Here is a 21,091-nt window from a genome sequence, read left to right on the forward strand (position 1 = left end):
CTACCTCTTGATCTTTTTCTTTCGATACACATATATCGAAACTGTTTTCCCATTCTCGGCGTTTAGTAAATAACATAACTTTGAAACTTTTAAATTCAGATTTTGTCTCAGTTTCTGAGGCATCTGGAACTTGAATGTTTAATGCTCCAAATTTGTTACTGCTTTTGGTTTGCCATAGTGAGTTATAAGTTGCTTTAAGTTTTCCTTACCATAACTAGACAGCTGGCTGAGTGTTTAAGGCAATCGTCTTGGGTCAAAAATCGAAAGCGATTACCAAAATTTTATTTGTGCGAAAGTTCAACTTTTTGCGCAAATAACATTTTAATAGTTTTTAAAACTGTTAACAAAAGATCTAAAAATGTTTAACTTAAACTCACTTAGGTCAAAGTTTTTTTTTTAAATCGGCTTGTGGCTGGCAAGGAAAAAATTATTTCATCAGTTACTGATTTCATATCAATAAATTTTTTTTCTGTGAAATACTTTCATTAAATACCCGAAATTAAATCATCTAAACATGATTAGCTTGATTGACATAAGTTGGAATGTTGCTGAGACTAATTCCTACTTGCAAACTTTGTAGTGCTAGCACAAGTGGGCGAATCCCTTCAAACACATCTAAGAGCATTAATATTGTTGCAATATTAGATTGTGAACTTGCTTGTATAAATAGCCCGAGTGCTTCTGCTTCTTTTCATTTGGTATAGCATGTTGACAAAGCTTATAAAATCAATTTATAACCTTTGAACACAACTAAACAAGCTCGATTGTGTGCAGTCCAACGAGTTACACTTGAACACACTGGAACTATGGTTTTTAGTTCTCCATAGATTTTGGAGCATTCCTGCACTAAATGCATGGCTAGAGTGCGGTACTAAAAAAATTTCCATAGGTTAAGTAAAAAATATCTACCTCCATAATAGTAAAAAAGTCCTTCAAAATATGTTTAAAACATAACGCAAGTTTATGACTTGTACAACCATCTCAAACACACAGTGGTACAGCATGCTCAATGTAGCTTTTTAAACCTCTTTTTACACCAGAATTGACTCTTGTTGTGTCCATACAAGCAAAGCAAGCATTTTTAAATGAGATATTAGCTCTAAAAAAATTCTGAATAACATCAAAAACATTTGGAGCTGATAGGCTAGAACCGGTGAGCTTACTTAAAGCAACTATCCCTATAAAATGTTCTTTAACAATGCTGTTGTGTTCAAAAGTGGCATGTATAGTTAACTGTTCAATTGAATTAATGTCAGAAGTTTCATCCAAATAAAAAAGAAAAACTCCCACCACTTCTAAGTGACTGGAGTAAAGGATTTTTGACAAAATCAAAGATAATGATTATATACTTAGCAATATATTTTGGAGACATGTATGTTGCATTTGTCAGACAAAACGTGCGCCTTAACTACTTTACAACCACACGCAACAATAAGTTCAATAATGTCTGAAAAATTATGAGTATGTGCCCAGTTTTTTATGATTAACAAATGCGTGACTCAAAAGAAAGTTTTAATAACAAAGCGAGAGTTACTTGTTTTTAGTGTTTCTTTTGCAAGGGTACTTTCACGCAGCATTTTCCAGATACTCGAGTCTTGCTTAGACATTTCATCAAAAGCTTGTTTATTTTTTTAAAGCTATAGTATGCCTATGCGTATTTAAGTAATCGTTACACACTCTGAGGGGTGATCTACAAATTTGCCAGGGTTTTCAATAAATGCACGATTACTTTTTTTTTCCAGAGGTAAACAATATGCAAACTTTACAAAACCAACCTTGTTTTGATGGCAAATAAAAAAAATCAGGAAATAACATCTCATACTTTTCTGTTGTTTTAAGCCATAAGTCATCTACATTTTTGATTGGTATTTGTACTGGTTTGACTTTCTTTTTTTTCTTTTTTCAAGAACTGAAGTTAAAGGAACTGCGTATACATTGTTTTTGCTTTCTACTAAAGTAGACTGATGAGAATTTTCACTTACTGCTGATATAGACTGATGAGGATGTTCACTTACAAAAGATACAGACTGATGAGGACTTTTGCTTACTACTGATTTACACTGTTGACCATTGTTTTGCATACTTGCTGTTTCTTTATGTTTTTGAAATAACATTACAATATTTTTTGATTTTATTTTGTTATATTTCTTTCTAAAATAGTATTTTCCATTATTTGAAGGCATTTTGTTGTCGCTTTTTTTTAATGATTTTAATCTAAATTATTAATAGAACGTCAAAGTCATTCGAGAATATTGAGGTCTTTGAAGAGAAACATTTTCAATAGAATAGAATTTTGTTTGAATAGTATGTTAAAAAGTTAAAAAAGTTTTTGTTACTTTAGTCAAACAAAACCTCTAAGTCTTATGAGTGATTTTTTTTAATCAAATAGAATTTTGGTCAAATAAAATGTTAGTAATAAGAACTTTCACTGCTATATGGTATTTTAGAATTAAATTCAATAAACAAGTATGGCCGGGGGAGATTTAACAGCGCAAGTAAATCATAGCGACAAATTTCTCTAAGTTGCAACTTTTGTATGTGTAATTTAAAAAAAAAATTTGATTTTTGTATTTGTTAATTTTGTTTTAGTTTTTTCATTATTTGTTTATTAAAATTTTTGATTTGTAAAGTTAAGAAAAAATTGTAAAAATTTATGTAAATATAGTATTCTTTTTTTATGTTTTACGCAAATAATTTATAACATTTATAAACACAAACGATTTATTAACTTAATTAATAATAAAATGCTTAGACTAAAATGCTTTACCAGCAAATTTAGTTTACTAACAGTATTTTTAATTACTTTTATAAAAAACTTTTTATTCTTTTATTTTAAAGTAATTTCAAAATGACCTTTACCTCCACCAAAGTCATTTTTTGAATAAATATACCGCATAAAATATATGTGGTGCCATTAGGCTGGTTAACACCCTGCATAATACCTAGCATAGCAAGAATTGTTGCTAAAAGTTAAACATATATCTAGCTACAGTAACAATATAAGATTTAGAACATAGTGCAAGTGAGGAAGAAAGTTTTATTTAAATCATACACGTTTTGAATAGTTAAACAGTGTAGATATTATATCTTGTTTCTTGAAAATAGTAGAAACATTTTATTGCAAACATTACGCTAGTTAAAAGCTGCAAAAGTTAAAATAAAAATTAATTTATAAAATTAAAATTAATAAATTATTTCACTTTCGTTCAAAGAAATTTTTTTCCTAAACTTAAGGAAATATAATTTATTTTATCAACCAAATTTTTTGTTTTACTCTTTATTGCAAAACAATTTGAATGAAAACATTAACTTAAAAACTATTTGAATGAAAAACTTAAGTATACTTGAATTTCTGATAGTATACTAGATCAAAAAACAATAAATTATAAAAAACGTGGTATCTAATGTTTTTTTGCTTTGATCTTACTCATTTGGTCTACAGATTATAGACTCGTGGTCTCTAGGCATGTTTTTGTGCAAATTTGAAGTTTAAAGTTTTATGACAATAATGTTTTAATTTAATAATTAGAACAATTCTATTTATTTCAGTCGTGGACAGAAAAGGCGTGCAATCGAACTCCATTCTTGACCACGTATTTATTTATTTTTTGCAACAAATTAGCTATGGCTTTTTAGATTTTTGATAAAAGTTTAAAAAATGTGCTAAATAAAGTATAAGGTAATAAAGCGAGAAATTGCTTTTAAAGATTGTATACTATAAAGACATTTATTTAAATTATCGAAAGATATATTGTTAAAAAAGTTTATTTTTTATGATGAATGTAAATGTTTTTAAAACAACTTCTACAATTAATTTTATAAACAACAACAAAAACGATTTTTTTAATAAACTTTAAGATGAATCCATACATTTAATAGTCAAAAACATAACAAAGTTATTTTTTTTTGTTAATGTAAACTTTCTAATAAAATTTGTTTACGCTAAGCTTAATGAATTTAAATAAAGTTTTAAATGATTTAATCAACGCTATTAAATAAATCATAGAATATTAAATAAATCTTTTATTTATTTCAAAAGTATTTTTTTTTTAATGATGATTTTTTTTTTTTAAATAATTTGTATTCTTAATTTTTATAAACAATGATGACAATGAATGCGTTTCAATAAACTTTTTTTAAAAATACTTTTTGATAATTTAAATAAAGTTAGTTTTTTTATTAAAAAATAATTAGATGTAACTTTTTTATTTATTTACAAAAGTTCACCTAATGTAATAAAAACATTAGAAAAGATCAAAGTTTTATAGTTTGTCGCGTTGTTTTGAAAAGGTTATAACTCAAATTTTGTATTGGGAGAATTTAAAAACTCTTAATTTTTTTAAATGTTTAATTAAAATTATTTATATTATTATTATTTTATTTGTTTATGTATTCTATTTTTGATTAATATATAAAAATACATAAATAAATAAAAAATAATCATGTAAATATTTTTATTTAAACATAAAAAAAAAGAAGATTTATTTGCTATTCTCCTATTATAAAAAAATCAGTTAAAACCTCGTCAAACCAATGCGACAGATTATTCAACCTTAACTTAATTACAAAACATAATTAAAAATTATTTTCTATTAGAGTTATTAGTTTTTCAGATTTATTATTAGTTTTTCAGATTTATATTTTTATATTTTATATTTTTATATTTTAGATCTTTTTTGTTGCTATTGGTTTTAATTTTTTTTTTTTTTTAATTTCTCTTTCATTAAGATTTGGTTTCTTATTTTTTATAGTTTAGCCTCTTTATAATTTTTTTACTTTGTTGGTTTTTTTCAGCGCAATATAATCTAAAGAGTTCTAAATTAAATTATCTAAAGAGCCGTGGTCAAGCTGTCAAAAAAACAAAACAATCACAATCATGGTGATTGGATATCAAATATTGATTGGGACATTATTCATAGCCATTTTCTAGACTCTAGAACTACAGACTTTAATTGAATACTTTGCATCTTACATTAAAAATCATTTATTTTCAGTTCTTAGATCTTTTAAAAAACCAAATTCTGGAACAAAACTAGAAAAATTTTGTTCTAAATTATGTTTTTTCAATAATTCATACCACCTGTCTGTATTTTGGAATATCTAAACACTGGTTTAATGCAGTTTTAATGCAATAGTTATAGAAAATATATATATATATTTTTATCTTTTTAAGAGCACTTTATATAAATATTTCAAAAATCTATTAACTAATACTTACAGCTTGTGAGTTACGACCATCTTCATTTTTTGTTTTGGAGTCCTGTCACCATGCCTCATAATAGCAATTAAACAACAAAGTTCTAAACTATCATCCTTTTCTACTTCTTTAGCCACAGATTGTTTGATCGATTCTCCGTCTGGCACATTTGCTAACATAGCTGGCCAACTGCGAGGAGCAAAGTTTTTCAGAATTATTTTTGCAAGAAGCTGAGCACAGTCATCATAGTATTTTTGAGAGGTTTTCACAAAACTAAATCCATTTACATCACATACAAGAGATTTTCCATCAGTGCGCAACAAATCAAAACCACAAACTGTTTGCTAGATATAAAATATAATCACTATAAAATCATCATCATCATCATCATCATCATCATAAATAACTATTTACTGTAAAAATAAAAATACTTTAAATTACATTTTGAATTTTTCTAAATTACATTTTGAAGCTGCAAAAAAAAAATTGAAACTCGCAAACTTTTCATGTTGCAACTTTGCTTAATTTCTGAAAACAATGTTGATAATACATCACATGCTAAGATCTTTTATTTATTTTTGAAAATGATTGTAAAAAATTTACTTATCAAGGTCATTTGAAATTTCCAAATAAACCTTTCAATTTATAGGTAATTTCAATTTAAAATTGTAGTCAACTTAAAGACTTCACCCAACTTAGTGATATTTTTTGGGGCTTAGTGATATTTTTTGGACTGTAACACCATATTTTAAATTAACTTCTTCAATAATTTTGGTGAAATTTGTAACTATTTATAATATTAATTTTGAAATTTATTTCTCACAGCTGATTACTTTTATAAAAAAATATGCTCCAAAATGGAACTTTTGTTATGCAACACGAATTGCTGAGCATTATTATTCATGATTGAATGACTACTTTTTAGACTATAACTTTAAATATTGCTTTGTTATACTAATTATACAAAATGTTGTTATAATTTTATACTATGTTTTGAAGATTAAATAAATAATACTCTATTGAAATATAAAAAATATTTGGAACTGCAGATATATTCAAAAAAAGTTAATTTTGTTTTTAATAGGGTTTTTTCTTAATAAGCTTTTTTTATGCATGCCATATGTATTAGTCCTTATGCAGTTATCATTTAGTAAGGCTAAATGATAACTGCATAAAACAACCATTTTCATTTTTATATATATTTTTAAATCTATTAAAAATATCAGAAAAATTATCATAGCTATCTATATTTTAAATTAATAATTAAAAAAAAAAATTAAAAAAATAGTTGTATATTTATTTTGATCATCAAAATTGTTATATCAGATCAAACACTAACTCTATCACAGTGAAAAAAAATTACTAAAAAATAATTTAATCAAATTATAGCAGTCAAATATTTGGCAAAAAAGCAGCACAACATAATTAATGCAATAAATGATTTTTGTATTATTTTAAAAGGTTTTTAAATATATTTTTACAAAATACTACAAAATGCTTTGCAGAAACATAAAATTTTTTGATTAAATTTAATTTAAATTACACATAGAACATTAGCCATTATATTATACTGGCAAACAAATAGAGGAAATTACTTTTTTGTAAGGCATAATGAATATGACAAAATAATTTGTATCTAGATCCACCCAGATTTTCGGGATTTTATCAGGAAAAAAGGAACTTTCGGAGTTGTTACAGCACATCAATAAAAACCATTGTAATACATTTGCTCATCTTGAGAAAACATTCAACCGTATCAAATGAATTCTAACCAGTGATAATTAAGTTCTAAACTTGATTTCTATTTAATTTTTTATTCAGTTCTTGTAGCATTGATTTAATTTCTAGCTTTAATTTTACTTTAAAATTTAATTTCTTACTTTTACTTTAAAATTTAATTTTACTTAAATGATTCCTAATTTCAGTTTTTACTAACACTAATGAAATCAATAATTTTATTTCTAATTTTACTTAATGTTAATGAAAATATCATGTCTTGCAAAATTCAAGTCTGAATTCTGATTTGACATGTTTTTGAAATATTTCAACATTTTTAAATGCTGTTTTTTGAAACAATTTTATTATTGTACTAACTATTTTTAAAATAGAAAAATAACTTTTTACAACAACAGGTTCTTCTGAATTATTTTCAAATTCAATGCAGTCTAACTCTTTACCTTGAATAGACTCTTACTACTCTCATATCCAAGTCTAAGATTATAAGTTCTTCCATTTTTTTGCACATTAATGTTTGTATAATAACACATTTTAATTGAAGTGTATTTATTAACAGTTAGGCTAAATCTAATATTATCAGCTTTCGTGTCTTTTAATTTTGCTGTTAGTTAAGTCTTTAAATTATTTGGCATGAGCTAGTAAAATACTTCTAATAGAAACTAAACTGGAAGATATTTTGTTTTATTTGGCTAAAGCAAATTCAATTAAATGAAAGTCTGTCAATTGTGATGAAATCTGTTAAAAATAAGTAAAAAAAAATATTTTAATGCATCGTACATATTAAATATTTGTATTATGTAATATTTAATAATTGCATTATTTTAACATATTTTTGGTTACATTTCAATTTATTAACTAAAAAATATCAATTTCTGCAGATATTTTTGGTAGCACTTTTACACAGTTAATAAAATTTCCGTTTTAATTATAAGAAGGAATTCAAAGATTTAAAATATATTGTATTTGTTTATTAATATTATTATTAATTTTTTAACTTTAGAAAATGCAACATTGTGTAAAAATCTTGCGATCATGATATTATTAGTTAATAATTAACTTTATCTATTTTTTTATTAATATTTAATTGCAATAAAATTCTTGAAACAAAATAACTTTCGTAAAAGACTTTGAAACCAACCTGAATCCTTGTTGCTTCTATTTGCTTACAAATCCGTTCACAAAGTTTTGTCTCGATAAAGCCTTGTTTGGTTTGTTATAATGAAAGGTTTGTTAAAACAACATGATTTAATTGCGCCGTTATAATTGACCAAGAAATTAGAATCCAGTTAAAAAAATATTAATAATTAATAACATTCCATACATATATGTTTATAAAGAATTTTATTAATCTACCTTAATAAAATTTATATATTGTTGAAAATAATTTTTTTTTTTTTTTTTAATTATTTTTATCCTGTTATTGGGATGAGTTCAGATTGTTAGACAGGATGTATAAAAAAAAGAGCGGATTATAAATATTTTTTTCAAATCTTTGAAAAACAATTTCTTTACTTAACACGATGATTTTGAACTTTAAATAGTTTCGATATAAAAAGTTGGCGCCTAAGCAAAAAAGCGCGCGTTTAAAAATACTTTTTACTCATAGCAGTAATATGCCTAAGAAGATTTTATGCTATATAATTCAATATAATATAATTGCGGTATATTATGGAATCCTAACTTTAGCATTAATTTCAAGACCATTGAAATCTCAAGTTCTTAAATGGTATTTGTGAAGTGAAGACTTTGCTCGGTGCTGGAATTATGTTAACTATTGCAAAGACATTAGGACGATAGAATATTCCTCAAGGAAATAGAAGAAAAAGAGTTATTACTACCAGCATATAATTGTTTTGTTTACTTTTACGTAATAAGTGGAGAACCTTATAACTTTGAGTGAAATATATATACTTTTACTTAATAAGTGGAGAACCTTATAACTTTGAGTGAAATATATATACTTTTACTTAATAAGTGGAGAACTTTATAACTTTGAGTGAAATATATATATTTTTCGGGAAATTTGTTGGCTTAATTACTTTGTAAAAGTTCTAGCTCTTTTAATCTATGCTCATGTCCAAATTAAGGACGTTTTTAAATTTTATTTAAAACAATTTGAAGCAAACCGACTTAGCAAAACCTTAAAGAAGATCAAAAAGAGACTTTATAAAAGTCTGAAATTCTGTAAGTCTTAAACAAACAAAAAATCTCTACCAAATTTTTTTTTAAATACAAGTAGAAGTTATATTAAACAAAAATAAATATACATTTATTTCATTTCATTTAAATCTAAGTTATAGATTGTCAAAGATGAGATTTTTTATTTAAACTTTGATTCAAGTTTTACTAAGTCGCCTTAACTACGTTGAGCTTTAGGATTCTTTTACAACAATCGGTTTTTTTACATTATTTGTTACGAACACATAAATATAAAAAAACAATATTAAACAAACAAACAAAAAATACATAGCTCTTACTGTAAATAGGTACTTTTCCTATTTGAATTAATCTTTGTATAAAGCGATCGCGGTATCAATTACGGTTTCAACACTTAAGTTTGTCAATAACTCAATGCAGCAATATAGCTAATGGTGGACCGCGTTTTTAACTGCTTTTTTTTCTTTCAAAAAATCATTGGTAAAATAAAAAAGAGAACGAAAAATTAAATAAAATGATAAATATTATATATAAAAAGTGATAAAAAAGAAAAATTGAAAAGCGAAAAATAAATAAAAAACCAGGAAAAAGAATAGTCGTTTTGAAAGTTCGAAAAATAAAAAAAATCTAGAAAAAAATCTAGAAAAAAAAAAAGGAGATTTTAATTAGTTTTGTATTTTGTAGTTTTTGGATCGCTTGTTACTTTGTTTGATTGCATTTTCTGCTGTGGTTGTAGTTTTTTAGGTGTTTACTTAAGATTAGTAACATTACTATTTGCAAATATTCTAGTAAGAACCTTTATCAGAATATATGATTGATTGAACAATTTAGTTAAACAGTAATACTACAAATATTCGGATTAAATAAAATAATTCTTTTATGGTAAAGTGTAGACAGAATTGCTTTGTCAAACTCACAAGTAATAAAAAACTTAAAGCTGATTTTCTAATAAAATTCCAATGTCTTCTCAAAATTGTCGAGATAAATAGAGTTAACTACTACTAAAAATAAAATTTATTTATGCATCGCCATTTCCAAAACAAGTAGAAATATAATGCAACATTTGCGCAACATTGGAATCGTCCATAAATTACGTAACGCGAAATTAAACTTATAGACAAAAGAGAAAGGATTTAAAGTTTTCCCTCGCAGAGTCATTAATTAAACCTAGTATATAAACAACCTTTTAAGTTCAGCGAAAACCGCCGCGCAAAAAATCTATATATATTTAAAATCTATAAAATCTATATATATATAAAAATCTATAATATATTTTAAATGTCTTGCGTTGCGTAATTTATGGACGATCCCATTTGCGTTAGTTGCGTTCAACGTTTACAGTATATATAACGTTTTTATCAAAATCTTTAAGTTAATAACGTGTACACGTTTATAACATAAATTTACAAACACGTGTTTACAGATTTTGTATATTTTTCGAAATGAGCAACTTAACTTGACGCCTAAAATGCAACGACAAGAAATGTGATATTTAGTTCCTTTCATTACTGAATACATCACTAAAAATCACCTCGCAGCTAATTAAGTTCATAAACAAACCTTAAAATATACATTAATATTTAAGGAAGAAAAAAATTATTTAAATTAATAAACTTAATATTTCGATCTTTTCAGCTATATTAAAGTTTTATAGAAAATTAGACCTGTGGAAAGTGTAATATTTACGGATTTAAGACATTAATAATTTAAAATAAATTATCAGTCAACTTGAAAAAGTTCTCACCCACTCCAAATATCAAATCAGTAAAACTTTAATTTATAATTGCGCAAAGTTAGCATTTTAAAAGTTAGCATTTTAACTTTCGTTAGCATATGGTCATTTCCATTTTTATATTATTATTTCTCGTCGACCATTTCAACGTACAAATCTAAAGTTTACGTCCTATAGAAAATAGGAAAAAAAAGTCCGGTTTGACAATCCAATTAATTGAAGAAAATTAATTTAAAAGAATTTCAGACAATTTCTTTTTAAATTTATTTATTTTTTTAAATCTTATAGGACCGATTGGATTTTTTGACTAGGTAAGAAACATATATTTTGAGTAAGCAAGTTATTGACTATAGCAATTTATAAATAAAAAAGGAAAAAAAAAAAAAAAAGGAAAAAGAGAAGACTTTATATAAGTGACCAACCTTAAAAGCTCGACACACTTTAAAAGCAATCATTTTTTCAAAAGGGCTCAAAATAACAGGGTAACGAATCTCTTTCCCATCAGCAGTGCGATCAACTTTTCCATCAAGAACAGGTGATTTACGTGCTTCAGCGTGTGCATATTCATCTCCAACTGTATAAACCTTAAACAGGTATTTTTTGTATCTTCATGCGTTTATCATTTTATTTTTTATATTTATTTAGCACTGAAAAGATCGTCTCTTCATTTAAAATGTATACCTTAACATCAGTACCATCAGTACGCATAAAATCTTCATATATAAATGATCCTTTTCTTCGAATTTGACTGTGTGATGAGTATAAACTGCTCTTGTTTCCAATCTTCCGAAACAAAACCTGACAGCCGCCACCAGCACCGGAAGGATAGTAAATGAAGACATTGTGATCTTCTGCATTAACAGGTTTTTCAACAAATGGCTTGGTGAAAGTAACTCCATTAACTATAATCGTATCATCAGTTTCAATTATTTCTTCACCTGAGACCGGATAGTTGTTTTCATCACGCTCAAAAATTGCATATCTTGGTGTTTTAATTCTGTTGTTATATAAGAGTTTGTAAACCTCTCTTCTATAATACAATTAAAAAAAAGAATATATATATATCAATGATCAAAGTATCAAAGTGTGTGTATATATATATATATATATATATAATATATATATATATATATATATATATATATATATATATATATATATGTATATATATATATATTTATATATATATTTATATATAAACTTATATAAATTTATATATATATATATTTATACGTATATATATATATATATATATATATATATAATATATATATATATATATGTATGTATATATATATATATATATATATATATATATATATATATATATATTTTATATATATATATATTTATATATATATATATATATATATATATATATATATATATAAACATATATCAATGAATGCTGATTTAGCTGCACATGAAACATAACTTCTGACATGCTATTAAAATAGCCAGTTATGACAGCATCAGTAATACACTAAGTATACAACATATAAAGGATACATACATGCATACATATATACATACATATACATATATATATATATATATATCTATATATATATATATATATATATATATATATATATATATATATATATATATATATATATATATATATATATATATATATATCAGTAGAAATCTCTTATTTACCCAATTAAATCTATCTATTTTATTTTATAGATATCTATTTTCATTTATCAGTTAAGCTGAAATTGAAATTGAAAATAAAAAAGATACTTAATTGTTATAATTCCTTAAAGAGATTAACCTGTCTAAAAGAAGACTTTGCATCTCTAAATCATTTAATACAAATGGTTTCCTTAACTTTGCATAAGAGACAGCTTTATCAAGTGGAAACCCTGATGAATAGAAGGATATTAAAGCATCCACAATAGGCCATGACTCAATGGGTTGTTCAAGTATTGTGTTATCAGAGAAAATAATGAATTTAAGTAAGTTATAAAGTTTAAGACGCTTGAGAATTTCTTTCATTGCACCAGAATTTGTCTAAAAATTACAAAACAAAAACAATAAATATTTACAATTCAAAAGTTATTATTTATTGCTGCTATAAAAAAAATGATACATTTATTATTAAAGCATAAAACTTATATTTAGTATAGTTAGTATGTTGAACATTTGTTAATAATATATACAAAAAATTTATATAACATACAGCTAATATTTTAAACAAATATCATATATATGAACTACATTGGCAATACATAAAAATTTTAAAGTTGAAATTTTATAATACTTACCTTTTTGCTCACAGCACAAATGCCTACTATCACTTTTCTGTTGAGCTTAGATCCAATACTCTTATTTTCATGATTATAATGTTCTTTATCATCTTTAAAGTGATCTTTTTTTCCCATCTTGTGTACTAACCTAATTATCAAGAAAAAATTTGGATAAAATATGTGTAGTTGTGTAAAAATTTGTTTTCATGTCAATAATGGGATACTATTTTATCTTTGTTTTCTAAAACTTTTTTTTTTTTTTATGAAATTATTTTTTTATGAAAATATAATCAAAACCAACTCAAGGTTTAAATTAAAGTGTAATATATATATATATATATATATATATATATATATATATATATATATATATATATATATATATATATATTTATATATATATATATATATATATATATATATATATATATATATATATATATATAAATTAGTAAAAAACACTTATCTAACTTTTATTTTCTACTTTATCTTTTTATTTTATACTTATCTAACTTTTACTTTCTACTCACCATTGCTGGATCATCAGGAAGAACTCTTCCTGATGATCCAGCAATGATGAAACTTAAAGTAGAAGATAAAAGTTAGATAAGTGTTTTTTACTAATTTATCATTGCTCTGTTCTTTAAGAACATTGAGCACTCTATTTGTAAAATACACTAACATAATTTACATATATATATATATATATATATATATATATATATATATATATATATATATATATATATATATATATATATATATATATATATATATATATATATACATATATATATTTAAACAATTTTAAAATGCATTCTACAAAATAGAGTGCTCAACGTTCATAAAAGAACAGAGCAATTATAAATTAGTAGAAAATCACTTGACAAAAATTTTAAATATATATATGTGTATATATATATATATATATATATATATATATATATATATAATATATATATATATATATATATATATATATATATATGCACAGCTGAGGGGGGGACTTAAGTACAAACAGGGAGAATATGTAAGGGAGTGCCACTACATTAACTGAGGGGCAGCAATACATTTTTTTAATGTTCTTCCTTTTTATTTCTTTTTCTGAAAAATTAAAGTATTTTAAGAATTTTAAAAATTAAAGTGCACAAATTATATTAGGAAACTGTGTCCTTAAATCGATACTCTTCATTGTGTATATTATACATATATATTTGTGTGTGTATATCTGTGCAATATATATATATATATATATATATATATATATATATATATATATATATATATATATATATATATACATATATATATATATACATATATATATATATATATATATATATATATATATATATATATATATATATATATATATATATATATATATATATATATATATATATATATATATATATATACAGATATACACACACAAGCAGATATGTACAAATACAAAAACAAGTATCAATGTATAACTATTAATTAAAATTGACTAAAAATTGTTAATGAACAAAGTAATATACAAAAATGGTATAGTAGATTATTTTTTTACATACATAAAGTAATTAAAAATGAATGTAAACATATTCATTTTTATGCATAGAGTTGATCATGAATTAAATTAAATTTAAAATATTTTTTTTATTAGTCCAATATATAAAACAAAATATTAACATTTGTTATATTTATATTAGTTATACATATATATTGTATGATACAAAATATCTAGAGTACGTTTGAATGCACACATTTTGCGATTAAGATTAGCTTGCTTTGATCAGTTAAAAAGCAAGCATTACATGTTCGATAAAGTATTAATTTGTTTACTTTTTTTTATCATTTTCCAGATATATACATATTATATTGGCAAGGTATGCCAGGCATATACGAATTATTTGTAAAGTGATACAAATAAAAATATACAAATATTATAGTACTTGGATTGTCTCGTGATAATGATGACGTGTTTATTTACAAAAAGCTTGTTGCGACGTCATTACACACGTCATAATTTTTAATCAAAAAAATTGCCGAAGTTTTTGTTTAATAAAAATACAAAAGAAAATTGCCGAAGTTTTGCTTTAATAAAAATACAGAAGTTAGGATCAGACTTCAATCAACGGCTTTGTAGAGTTACTACTCAAATAAATACTTTGATGCTACTCTCCTGTGCATAAAACCCCTAGCGTTTTTTGTGTTTATATGATGCCTTCTTATACCCACAGTATTGAACCCGGCCAAATATATTAAAATTGTTCTATTTTTTTTTTATTATACAAATGAATATACAAAACGTTACTATAATCTGGGGCGTCCCGAGAATGGGGGGCGTAGGGGTGTCTAATCCCCTACGAACTTTATTAGTCGGAAAATTGGACACCGGAGTCGACAAAATTGGATTTATAGTTGGCAGTCGGCAAATATCGGAAAACGAGGACCTTTTTTTTTTTCAGATAAGTAAGTAGGCAAAAAAAATTTTTTGGCTTTATTCGGCAAAAAAACAAACACGTCACCTCCCCCCCCCCCTCCCTGTAAAATATCTTCGGGATGGCCCCAGACCATAATAGATATATATAAATTACAATTTATATATATATTATTATTATATATCGATTTATTCAAACCTTTTAATAAACTCAAGAATATGAATAACTAGCAGAAGAATTTTTTTGTGAGAAATTGTGATTGAGTAAAAATATATTTATGCCATATCGTGCTGGAGGTGGTTTGGGGGCTAAAGCCTCCCCTCTCACATTAAACCTTTTAAGAAACCTTTTTTTTTTCAGACATCTAATGCGCAGTGGCACACAAAAAAAGATCTCCTGCTTTCAAAATAGCCCCGGACCCCAAAAAGTCTTAATCCAGCACTGAGACCATGTGCGCGCATCACTAGTGATTTAGTATCACTTTGTGGTGATTGAGAAGTTGAAACAAAATCAAAAAGAGATTATGGATAAATTTTCAGAATTACCATATACAGTGTCTAATATCGGAAAAAAGTTTGCTCTAATTATTATTGATAACATTGATAATTATCAATGTTATCAATAATAATTAGAGCAAATGAATTATAATTGAATGAATTATAATTATCATAATTATAATGAATTATAATTCATGCAAATTTTTGAATTAGAAAACAAGTATATATTTACAGCTTGTAAGAACAACATAACTATACACCATTCTTAATTAATTCTTTTTTCTATTGTTATTTATTTATTTATTTATTTTAAATTACCGTAGCTACACCTCTAGATATTTTAATTACAAAGTTCTGTTTTTAAATGCAGTGAAGAGACAGCATTATGTTTTAAAAGATAATTGACTCCGCAATTTTTCAAAATATAAGTTACGACAAATTAATATGTTAAAAAGTAATCGTATTAAACGTTACACAAATATTTGTATTAATAGTTTATTTTCCTTTTTTAAATACTTGCTTGTTATTTGATACTCGTTTTATAAAATACCACTAAATTATATCAGAAATATAACTTGATAATTACAATTTTAAAAAAACAAGTAAATGATAATAAAAAACAAGTAAGTGATAAGGATTACGATCTACTGTGTTAATTATTGCTATTTCTGCTGCCAGAATAAATAACAATAATTTTATTTTATTTCTGCTGCCAAACTTGTTCAAGTAGTTGTTTATCAATGAATGTAACTTGTAAAATATCAATACTTCCTCATTTTTATATTTCAATATTTCCTCATATTTATAAGCAATATATATATATATATATATATATATATATATATATATATATATATATATATATATATATATATATATATATATATATATATATATGTGTGTGTGTGTGTATATATATATATATATATATATATATATTATATATATATATATATATATATATATATATATATATATATATATATATATATTAGGGTGGTTCAAAAATGGGTCATTGTAAAATTTCAACAAGAGTGGAAGCTTATAAGGTGCCGAGATATTGGTTTTATAAATAAATTTTTTTTTTCGTGATTGTTTAAGGGTGGCCCACAGGCCCTAAACTTTTTAATTTTAATGATTTTTGTCGATTTTTCGGAAATTTCAACGCCCGTGGGCCACCCTAAAACAATGAAAAAAAAGTCATCAGTAAACTCAAAATGAGTAATAGAAACAAATAAAAATGCACTCTTAATGACATTTCTTATGTAAAAATTCTGAATGAAACTGAAAAAATTAGGAAAACCGAATATTTTGCTTTTTCAATCATTTTCTTTGTAATTTCTTATGATGACATTTTTATCATTTTTTACAGTTAAAATCTCATAAATAAGGATAGAAAATCATTTACCAGTATAAATAATATTTTTTTTAGTTAATTTAAAGTTAATTAATATGATTAAGAAGACAAGACTTCAATGTACTCTATAACCCACGTATTTTCTCAGCGTACAACAGTACTGAGTACAAATTGTACACATTTATTCCACTGGCAATAAAACTGCAAGCGACGTCAATCAAGTGTTTGAATCAAAAGCAAAACTAGAACAAATACAAGTGAAGTTCTAAGAAATATGTCTATTCTTAAATATGAAAATATATAAAGTTAAACTATGTTATGTATTATCATTTCTTTTATAATTAAATAGATAAAATGCCAAAAAGTCCTGGGAAAAAAAGCAAGAGGGCCGATAAATATTCTTAGTAGGTAAATCAAGGGACTCACTTCCATCTAAGCAATTTGCCGCAGGAGAAGAGATTATTCAGTATTATTTTCACCTGAGAGAGTTCTGTACATGTGATGTACAGAGTTCTCTCAGGTTTTTTTCATTAATATTAATACAATTTATAATTATTTGACCATAAGTCTTTCATCATTAATCATTTTAGGAAGGAAGTTGAAACATTGCTGAATAACTACAAGAAGCTGCAATCTCATAAGAATAGAGAAAAACCAGCAAAAATCATGAAAAGGAGAACTTTGTAATAGAATCTAAAAAAGGTATACTTGGATAGGATATAACATACAACAGAAAAATAACAGCTAAAGCCAACAAAGAAGATATCAAATTCTTGAAAATACAAAAGGAGAAAAGGACAGGTTACATAGAACCTACCGACACCAGCTTCAAAAAGGCAGCTGAGAGAGGTTAAAAAAGGTTTCTAAAAAAGTTTGTGGAGATGCGAGTGAGAAATCTGATGAGCAGTCGGTGGAAGACCATAATGAATTAGATACTTCTGTTAATTCATTAAGTAATGCAGGTGATGCTGATGAAAGTGATCTGGATGAGTTTGTTTCCGCAAATGTTCCGGGTAAAGAAAATAGTGTACTTTTACCTAAAGATATTCTCAGGCGTACTGCTATAACTGCTACAGGTGAAGGTCTTTCAGTGAATCAGCACACGGCTATCATAAGCAGTGTAATGGCACTCTCTGGAGGAAATGTTGGTGAATATGTTGTCTCTAAATCATCCTTTCTCAGAGCCATAGAATATGTGATCAATTCAGAAGCTAAAAATGTTCAACAGTACGTCAAGGACCTGGCCAACTCTGATCATAAATTGATTTTGATGGAAAGATAGTAAAAGAGTATACAGGAAATATTTCATTTGTTCAGGATAGACTTGCTGTACTAGTGAGAGTTAATGGGAAAGCTGAGTTACAAGGTATTCCTCCTATTGATTCAGGGACTGGAGAACAGCAATTCATTGCTATTTATTATCTTCTAGAGAATTATAGTCTCTAACCAAGTACAATGTATCTGTTTTATACCACTGCATCAAACACTGGAAGGCTCCAAGGTGTAAATATCAGAATATCAGAAAAGTTAGGACTTTTTCTCCTTGCCTGCCGACACTATGTTCTGGAGCGTGATATTACTCACTTCTGTAAGATGTACCCAAGTAGTAAATCTACATGACCAGGTAACCAGCTATTTAAAAAAATCAAGTCAGTCTGAAATAATCTAGAGAAAGATATACTGCCCCTGAAGAGGATTGAAACTCTACCTGAAACCAGGATAAACCAACAGCAACAGAAATCTGAACAGTTCTACAGAGATTTAATCAACAATAAGTCATACAAGAAGGTAAAATGAATCATTCATTCTAGTACATTATTGTTCTGTAACCTATTTTTGTATGTATTTTAATGTTTAAAAACAATAATTAATAAAATACAGGATGGGAAATCAAGAAAAGATTACCAGGAGTTAGTTGAGCTCTCTTTGATAATTGTTACTAACGAGAAGAGGCTCAGGTTTCATATGCCTGGATCTGTACACCTTGCCAGGTTCATGGCTAAAGCCTTGTACTATTTGAAAATGTACCTTCAACTTGATCACATTCCTGGTCTAACTACAGAGTACAAAGAAGAAATATCTGATATGGCTATGTTTGTCAGTATATTTTATGCTCAATGGTTCCTTAGAGCTGAGTTGCCAGCTGCTTCTCCATATCAGGTAAAAATAATAAAGGTTTGGAATAAAAATAAAAACATGTAAACTATAACGATAGAACATTTCTTATTTACATTAAATTTTCTATAGGATATAAAAGCCCTCTGGAAAATGAAGAGGTTTATGAAAATAAATCTTCCTGGAACTACTGAAATAGTCCAATCAATGTCAAGGCATGACTGGTACTTAAGTCCAGTTCTAGTTGTGTTTGCTTTAGCTGATAAGAATTACCCTGATAGAGACGAGTTAGCTCAGAAACTCTATAGTACTCGTTTGGACAGACCCAATGTCTTCAAACTGGAGCGTATTGAAGTAGATAAAAAGGTTCTTCACTCATAAGACTACTCCAAAGATTAGCTTCCATCTAGCATTTTGTTACTGAGTAATCTTGGCTGATCTTTGATAAGATTGGCTATGGGAAGGTGGAAGTGCAGTGGCTTAAAACCCCTTCACAGTTCTGTTAGATAAATGATTTGTATCTAAAGTTTGAGACCATCAAATTTTTAGATGTAGTCAATGATTCTTTTGAGAGAGCTATCAAATTATTTCAGGAGCTTATTATGAAATCCAATAAGGAGGAGAAGAGGCAAGATATGATCTTGTTTAACCATGTCTACAAGAGAAGTAAACAAGGATCCAAGAACAACGATCACGCAACAAATGCTACTTCCAGCATTATTTGACTTTTTAGTCAACCATGATCAACAACAAAAAAAAAATTTATATTTTCTTAAATTTGTATATAAAATGCAATATTGTGGTAAGGTATTTAAAACTTTTGATGGTTTAACTATAAAAAATGATAAAAATGTTATCATAAAAAATTACAAAGAAAATGTTTGAAAAAGCAAAATATTGGGTTTTCCTAATTTTTTCAGGTTCATTCAGAATTTTTATATAAAAAATTTCATTAAGAGTGCATTTTTATTTGTTTCTATTACTCATTCTGAGTATACTCATGATTTTTTTTTCATTGTTTTAGGGTGGCCCAAGGCGTTGAAATTTCCGAAAAATCGATAAAAATCAAAGTTTTTTAGTAAAAACACTAATCTAATTTTTTCTTCAACACATTGTTTCTCCATCAGTAGGTTCATCAAGCAGCTGCCTGATGAACCTACTGATGGAGAAACAATTTGTTGAAGACAAAAATTTAAAAACAAAAGTTTAAAATTACTTACACATGCGTTAGAATTAATACAATTATCAAAACGATAGGCTTTTATTTAAAATTGTTTAAAATAATTACTGAAAAAGATGAGTAAAGAAACAACTTTTCAAATAAATATAACAAATATAATAATAAATTCCTGTTTATTTTGTAACACATAACCACTGTCAAAATATTGTCAAAATAGGTGATTTAATGTTTTAACTGTAAAGACTTCCAATATGATTTCTTAAAATAATTAAACCGGAAGAAGAAATACTAGTGTTAGTGAAAGTATGAATTTTTTATTTCATAAAAATATTCATTAATTAGATACTTTATGATTTAGAAGTCCTCTTTGCCTTTTACAAAGTTTCATTACTTAAATTTTAATGGAATTAAATTTACTTTACTTTAAGTTTAATGTAA

The 21,091-nt window shown here is 25.6% G+C and overlaps 1 protein-coding gene across 4 annotated transcripts in view; it reads right to left on the minus strand.

Moving 5' to 3' along the window:
• LOC100198226 (inositol hexakisphosphate and diphosphoinositol-pentakisphosphate kinase 2) overlaps positions 1-15,018 on the minus strand; it is a 56,794-nt gene extending 41,776 nt beyond the window's left edge. For 2 of the 4 annotated variants that reach the window (XR_010637468.1, XM_065792714.1), the window contains exons 1-5: positions 13,097-13,236; positions 12,604-12,842; positions 11,505-11,853; positions 11,246-11,407; positions 5,219-5,541 (exon numbers count right to left, since the gene is read on the minus strand). Coding sequence is in view for 3 of the 4 variants with exons in the window: in XM_065792714.1 (XP_065648786.1) it covers positions 5,219-5,541; positions 11,246-11,407; positions 11,505-11,853; positions 12,604-12,842; positions 13,097-13,213 (1,190 nt within the window). In the remaining variant the exon portion in view is untranslated. Of the gene's footprint in view, positions 1-5,218; positions 5,542-11,245; positions 11,408-11,504; positions 11,854-12,603; positions 12,843-13,096; positions 13,237-14,905 lie in introns of those variants that run through there. The other 2 variants (XM_065792715.1, XM_065792713.1) reach the window with 2 other exon arrangements.
• Positions 15,019-21,091: the final 6,073 nt, after the last annotated feature.

Source organism: Hydra vulgaris, chromosome 03, assembly GCF_038396675.1.
Source record: "Hydra vulgaris chromosome 03, alternate assembly HydraT2T_AEP".
NCBI classification, from domain to species: Eukaryota; Metazoa; Cnidaria; class Hydrozoa; order Anthoathecata; family Hydridae; genus Hydra; species Hydra vulgaris.